The following is a 7,814-nucleotide window of genomic DNA, read 5'->3' as shown; positions in this document are numbered from 1 at the left end:
TGGTGACCTAATGTCTACAGCCTACTTGTCCTGTATGGTGTCCTAATGTCACAGCTACTTGCCCGGTATGGTCTCCAATGGCCACAGCCTACTTGCCCTGTATGTGACCTAAATGCTTACAGCCTACTTGCCCTGTATGGTGACCTAATGCTACCAGCCATTGCCTGTATGGTGACCTAATGTCTACAGCCTACTTGTCCCTTATGTGGTGATGACCTAATGCCTACAGCCTACTTGCCTGGTATGGTGCCTAATGTCTACAGCCTACTTTGCCCGTATGGTCTCAATGCCCACAGCCCTACTTGCCCTGTATGGTGACCTAATGTCTACAGCCTACTTGCCCTGTATGGGTCCTAATGTCTACAGCCTACTTGCCTTGTATGGTGGTCCTAATGCCTACAGTCTACTTGCCTGTGATGGTGACCTAATGTCTACAGCCTACTTGCCCTGATGGTGTCCTAATGCCTACAGCCTACTTGCCCTGTATGGGACCTATATCTACAGCCCTACTTGTCCCTGTATGGTGACCTAATTCCACAGTCTACTTGCCCTGTATGGTGTCCTAAGCCTCAGCCTACTTGCCCGGTATGGTGACCTAATGCCTACAGCCTACTTGCCCTGTATGGTGACCTAATGCTACAGCCTACTTGCCCTATAGTGGTGACCTAATGCTACAGCCTACTTGCCCTGTATGGTGACCTAATGCCTACAGCCTACTTGCCCGCATGTGACCTAATGCTACAGCCTACTTGCCTGTATGGTGACCTAATGCTACAGCCTACTTGCCCTGTATGGTGACCTAATGCCACAGCCTACTTGCCCTGTATGGTGACCTAATGCCTAACAGCCTACTTGCCCGGTATGGTGTCCATGCCTACAGCCTACTTGCCCTGTATGGTGACCTAATGGCCTACAGCCTACTTGCCCGGTATGGTGTCTAATGCCTACAGCCTACTTGCCCGGTATGGTGACCTAATGCCTACAGCCTACTTCCGGGTATGGTGTCCTAATGCCTACAGCCTACTGCCCGGTATGGTGCCTATGCCACAGGCCTACTTGCCGTATGGTGACCTAATGCTACAGCCTACTTGCCATGTATGGTGCCTAATGCCTACAGGCCTACTGCAGTATGGTGTCCTAATGCCTACAGCCTACTTCACTGGTAATGGTGACCTAATGTCTACAGCCTACTTGCCCTGTATGGTACCTTATGTCTACAGCCTACTTGCCTGTATGGTGTCCTATGCCGACGCCTACTTGCCCTGTATTGGTGAACCTAATGGTCTACAGCCTACTTGCCCTGGCCTATGCGTGACCTATGTCTACATGCCCTACTTTGCCCGTATGGTGACCTAATGTCTACAGCCTACTTGCCCTGTATGGTGACCTAATGTCTAACAGCCTACTTGCCCTGTTGTGACCTAATGTCTACAGCCTACTTGCTCCTGTATTGTGACCTAATCGTCGCACAGCCTACTTGTCCAGTATGGTGACTAATGTCTTACAGGCTAATTGGCCCTGTATGGTGACCTAATGTCCACAGCCTACTTGTCCGGTATGGTGACCTAATGTCTACAGCCTACTTGCCCTGTATGGTGACCTAATGCCCACAGCCTACTTGTCCGGTATGGTGACCTAATGTCTACAGCCTACTTGCCCGGTATGGTGTCCTAATGTCTACAGTCTACTTGCCCTGTATGGTGACCTAATGTCTACAGCCTTGTCTCAGGCGAAGGTTGATCGACTGCCTGAGACTCACCTGCCACAGAGATGATGAAGGAAGCGTCCATGGCATCTATACCCAGGTTCCTGGCCCGGGCAGACAAGTGGAAGTAGGGGATGAAGTAAGCCAGCTGGCTGAACACCACGGACCAAGTGTAGATGCAGAAGAAGGGGTTCTTCAACAGGGAGAAGTCTAGAACTCTGTTATTATTCACGGCCGGTGGGATGTGATCATCCACAGTGGTAGTGCCATTTGGTGAGGAGAACCCAAACACAGCGGAACCGTTTAGGCTAATGGTACCGTTCTGTTCCATGATGCTGGGGCTGTCTATRGTGGCCGTGGGGGGGGATGCCTCCTGAACGTGCCTGTTCAAGTTGTTTTGTACCAGCTTGGTCAGTTCAGGGTTTGGTGGAGGTGGGGGGCTGTGGTTGTTCTGACCCAACCGAGGTGTAGAGTCCTTCTCTGAGGTCTCAGTGTCCCAGTGCAGGGGTTGTGGAGTTGAAGGAGAAGAGTCTGATTTGGCGTTGCCATTGGTTAACGTTGTGGATCCGTTAAAGCAGCATCCATTCTGAGGGCGGTCCTTCTCCTTCTCTGGACCTATCAGAGGGCTTTTTTGGATGGATGAAGATGAGGTTGAGGAAGGGGGTGGTGCAGGCTTCACGTGGATGGGTCTTAGCAGCATCCCAGTGGCCACCAGGTTTAACATCAGGCCTCCTAGGATTAGCAGAGCTCCTGTGGGAGGAGCATCGGTGTGTTACGGGGTCATTCTAGAATAGCATTATGATATTCCCATAATAATTCAATCATTTCCACATCCCAACAACAGATAGATAGATAGATGTATATGTGTGTGTGGTGTGTGGTGTGTGGTGTGTGGTGTGTGGTGTGTGGTGTGTGGTGTGTGGTGTGTGGTGTGTGTGTGTGTGTGTCAGTACCTTGCCAGGCGTACTGATCCAGCAGCAGCTGAGTGAAAGGGGCGAGGGCGAAGGTAAAGCCCATCCCAGACCGCCCGATGGAGTATGCCGTCGCTAACCTCTTACGGAAATATGTTGCCGTGACAACAGAGGTGGCTTGGTACAGGAGTGCAAACCCAAGGCCTGAGAGGGGATACATGACATACAGTATATAGACAGCAGTATGTTGACACCCCTTCACATTAGTGGATTCGGGCTATTGCAGCCACACTTGTTGCTAGCAGGAGTATAAAACCGAGCAGACAGCCATGCAATCTCCATAGACAAACATTGGCAGTAGAATGGCCGGTACTGAATTGCTCAGTGACTTTGGCACCGGCATAGTTTCCAACAAGTCAGTTTGTYAAATTTCTGCTCTGCTAGAGCTGCCCCAGTCAACTGTAAGTGCTGTTATTGTGAAGTGGAAACGTTGAGGAGCAACAACGGCTCAGCCGCAAAGTGGTAGGCCACACAAGCTCACAGAACTGGACTGCCAAGTGCTGTAGCTGTCCTCAGTTGCAACACACACTACAGAGTTCCAAACTGCCTCTGGAAGCAATGTCAGCACAAGAACTGTTCGTCGCCAGCTTCCTGAAATGGGTTTCCATGGCCGAGCAGCCGCGCACAAACCTAAGATCACCATGCCAAGCGTCGGCTGAATTTGTGTAAAGCTCAACGCCATCGGACTCTGGAGCAGTGGAAACGCATTCTCTGGAGTGATAATTCATGCTTCAAATCAAATCAAATGTTATTGGTCACATACACATGGTTAGCAGATGTTAGTGCAAGTGTAGCGAAATGCTTGTGCTTCTAGTTCCGACCATGCAGTAATATCTAACAAGTAATCTAACAATTTCACAACAACTACCTTTTACACACAAGTGTAAAGGAATGAATAAGAACATGTACATATAAATATATGGATGAGAAAAGAGAGAGATTGGGTGTGTGGTGTGTGTGTGTGTGTGTGTTGTCAGTACCTTGCCAGGCGTACTGATCCAGCAGCAGCTGAGTGAAAGGGGCGAGGGCGAGGTAAAGCCCATCCAGGCGCCCGATGGAGTATGCCGTCGCTAACCTCTTACGGAATATGTTGCCGTGACAACAGAGTGGCTTGGTACAGGAGTGCAACCCAAGGCCTGAGAGGGGATACATGACATACCAGTATATAGACAGCAGGTATGTTGACACCCCTTCACATTAGTGGATTCGGGCTATTGCAGCCACACTTGTTGCTAGCAGGAGTAATAAAACCGAGCAGACAGCCATGCAATCTCCATAGACAAACATTGGCAGTAGAATGGCGGTACTCGTACTAATTGCTCAGTGACTTTGGCACCGGCATAGTTTCCAACAAGTCAGTTTGTAATTTCTGCTCTGCTAGAGCTGCCCCAGTCAACTGTAATGCTGTTATTGTGAAGTGGAAACGTTGAGGAGCAACAACGGCTCAGCCGCAAAGTGGTAGGCCACACAAGCTCACAGAACTGGACTGCCAAGTGCTGTAGCTGTCCTCAGTTGCAACACACACTACAGAGTTCCAACTGCCTCTGGAAGCAATGTCAGCACAAGACTGTTCGTCGCCAGCTTCCTGAAATGGGTTTCCATGGCCGAGCAGCCGCGCACAAACCTAAGATCACCATGCCAAGCGTCGGCTGAATTGTGTAAAGCTCAACGCCATCGGACTCTGGACGCAGTGAAACGCATTCTCTGGAGTGATAATTCATGCTTCAAATCAAATAAATGTTATTGGTCACATACACATGGTTAGCAGATGTTAGTGCAAGTGTAGCGAAATGCTTGTGCTTCTAGTTCCGACCATGCAGTAATATCTAACAAGTAATCTAACAATTTCACAACAACTACCTTTTACACACAAGTGTAAGGAATGAATAAGAACATGTACATATAAATATATGGATGAGCGATGGCTGAACGGAAAAGGCAAGATGCAGTAGATGGTATAGAATACACTATATACATATGAGATGAGTAATGTGGGTATGAAAACATTATATAAGTGGCATTGTTTAAAGCAGGGGTGTCAAAGTCAAATGGACGGAGGGCCAAATAAAAAATTTAGCTACAAGCCGAGGGCCGGACTGTTCGAATGTTCATTGAAAATTTTTTAAATGACGCATATGTCTAGTGAACCTAATTGAACCTACTGAAAAACCTAACAAATATATTCCAATATGATCAGATAAATAAAGCAATATTTCTTATGGCTCTGTCAGTAATCTTTATTTTCAACAGACACAAAAGACAAATTTCCTTTATATAAAAATCCCATAACATGAACATTAAATGAAAGAACCGGTATTCAAGGCACCATCAGTAGCCTATATTTTCTATTTTAGCAAAAGTGGGCTAAATTTACTTCAAAGAAAAAAACAATAATAGCAATTTTCTATCATCCACTCAACTGAAATATTTTTAAAATATAATTGGATTGAAATACAATAAATAAAGTGCAAAAATCTATTAATCAAAAACAACACTTTGTTTAGGAGAAGTAAATGCAGTGAAAACAAATATAAACTTTAACTTTTAAACTTGAACTGAGTAAAAACTCTAAATATGTGATTGCACAGTAATGTTCACTTGTTTGAGGTTGAGGGTGATACTTGGTGGTGTCCCATCTTTTCCACAAGTTCATCAATGTTCGGGGAAGGCTCTGAGCTGAGGAAATCCTCAGAATTGAGTGGAGGTGTTCAGCAGTAAGTCGACTTCTGTGTGATGTTTTGTTCAGGTTCTCAAAGAAAACAGTTGTTCACACAGGTATGTGCTGCCAAACATAGACAACGTTTGAGCAGCCTGGATGCGCAGCTGGGCATTGTGTCGGGGAGGAAACGGGCGAACTCCGCCAGCCACCCACTGCCGCATATTTTGCCCTCAGTGCATCATTGCATTGGAGGTCAATCAACTCCATTTGGAGGTTGGTGGTGAGCTTTCCACGTCAACAGCAAATGGGTTACCGAGCAGTTCCAACCTGCTTTTTGTGCTTCAAGTCAGCAAATCGGCGTCGAAAGTCAGCGGCAAGCATACCTATTTATCAGCCAACTGTGCGCTCGGAACGCACTGGTAGAGAGCTTCTCTTTCATGGTCTGGAGCTGGGAAAGTGGTCCCAAATTTTCTTTCCGCATCTGCGTCTCCACAGAGTCAGTTTGGTTTTAAATGCCTCACTGTACTGTACATATCAGAGATGACATGATCCCCGACCCTGCAGCTGCAGTTCATTGCATTCAGATGACTCGTAAGTTCACACAGAAAAGCCATTTCACACAGAAACATGTCGCTCGGAGTTGTGTTGTGTCTTTCCCTTTGCTGTCCAAGAACAGACATAATCTCCTCACGAACGCTCGAAACATCTTTGAGCACCTTTCCTGGCTTAGCCATCGCACCTCTGTTGATAAGGCAAATCACCATGCTCCGTTTCTAACTCCGTCAGAATGCCTTGAACTGGCGGTGATTCAACCTTTGGCTCTGATAAAGTACTGTTGCGCGTGTGAGCTCATTACATGCTCCATTTCCAAGGCTTGTACCGCACAACGCTTCTGGTGTATGATACAATGATAAGCTGTCAGCTCACCTGTCGCGTTTCCTCTTGCATCTTTTCCGTATCTTCGCCACCAGTCCGCTCCTGGTCCACACATTCGCAGGTGCTCCGTCGGTTGTCAACCCCACGAGTTTTTCCCAAGGCAGCTCCATCTCATTTACAATCTTGACACCTCTTCATACAAATCTGCCCGTGTTGTGCCATGCATAGGACGTAAAGCCAAAAACTCCTCTGTCACGCTTAGGCTGGAGTCCACTTCCGCGGTATGAAAATTGACACTGGCAATGTCAGAAATGTCGGTGCTTCTCACATCCACGCCAAGGAATTATGCAATGAAATCTTTTCCCTTTTTCACACAGCTGCTCTTTAGATTTGATGGACAACTGGTCTACTCTCTCGGCAATGGTGTTTCTGCTCAGACTCACATTTAAAAAGAGTTGCCTTTTTTCTGGGCAAACTTCGTCACAAACTTTTAATCATGCCAGTTTTTGAGAAATCCCCCTCCGTAAATGGGCCGGGCTGATTTAGCGATCTCTTCTGCCAAATAAAACTGGCCTTGACAGGCAGCCTGGCCTTGTGATTTGGCTTTTTTGAACGAGCCCTGTCGAGATTTGAGGCCTCGTTTTAATTCCTCTGCCTTTTGTAGCCTTGTTCCATGTCCATATCTTGTTTTTGTCGCGTGTTTCGTTTCATAATGTCGTCTCAGATTATACTCTTCAGTACCGCCACACTTTCTCCACACAGAAGCACACAGGTTTCCAGCTACCTCCGTGAACATATACTCCGACTCCCACCTTTGTTTGAAACCCCCGGTTCTCAGTGTCACCTTCCGTTTTGCCATTTTTGATGGGTATCTGAAAGTTAATTTTACTGTGATGCTGACGATGCTGTGCCAATAAATATTGAAATGAAGCAGCCTACTGCTCGGTGCGTCACCGTTGCATTGTGGGAAATGTAGTATTGGTGCGTGTAAAAGATCTGCGGCTGCGGCTTGCTGCGGTCTGCGGCCGGTTCTAATAATAAATCAAGATCATCCCAGGGGCCGTAAAAAACCTTCTCGCGGGCCGGATGTGGCCCGCGGGCCTTGACTCTGACATATGTGGTTTAAAGTGACTAGTGAACATGTATTACATCCATTTTTTAATTATTAAAGTGGCTAGAGATTTGAGTCAGTATGTTGACAGCAGCCACTCAACTTCACATCTGGCAATCGACGGACAAATCTGGGTTTGGTGGATGCCAGGAGAACACTACCTGCCTGAATGCTAGTCCCAACTGTAAAGTTTGGTGGAGGAGGAATAATGGTCTGGGGCTGTTATTCATGGTTCGGGCTAGGACCCTTAGTTCCAGTGCAGGGAAAGCTTAACGCTACAGCATCAATTACATTCTAGATGATTCTGTGCTTCCATCTTTGTGGCAACAGTTTGGGAAAGGCTCTTTCCTGTTTCAGCATTACAATGCCACTGTGCTCAAAGTGAGGTCCATATAGAAATGGTTTGTCGAGATCGGTGTGGAAGAACTTGACTGGTCTGCACAGAGCCTTGACCTCAACCTCATCGAACACCTTTGGGATGAATTGGAACAA

At 47.1% G+C, this 7,814-nt stretch overlaps 1 protein-coding gene across 1 annotated transcript in view; it reads right to left on the bottom strand.

Annotated features, from left to right (window-relative positions):
* The window catches only part of slc16a4 (solute carrier family 16 member 4), a 67,306-nt gene that overhangs the window by 30,775 nt on the left and 28,717 nt on the right, over window positions 1–7,814 (bottom strand). The window contains exons 7-8 of the mRNA XM_070438849.1: window positions 2,659–2,820; window positions 1,760–2,455 (exon numbers count right to left, since the gene is read on the bottom strand). Of these exons, the coding sequence (XP_070294950.1) occupies window positions 1,760–2,455; window positions 2,659–2,820 (858 nt within the window). The remainder of the gene's footprint in view (window positions 1–1,759; window positions 2,456–2,658; window positions 2,821–7,814) is intronic.

Source organism: Salvelinus sp. IW2-2015, unplaced genomic scaffold (assembly GCF_002910315.2).
Source record: "Salvelinus sp. IW2-2015 unplaced genomic scaffold, ASM291031v2 Un_scaffold1238, whole genome shotgun sequence".
NCBI lineage: Eukaryota > Metazoa > Chordata > Actinopteri > Salmoniformes > Salmonidae > Salvelinus > Salvelinus sp. IW2-2015.
This window is presented reverse-complemented; position numbering and strand designations above follow the sequence as displayed.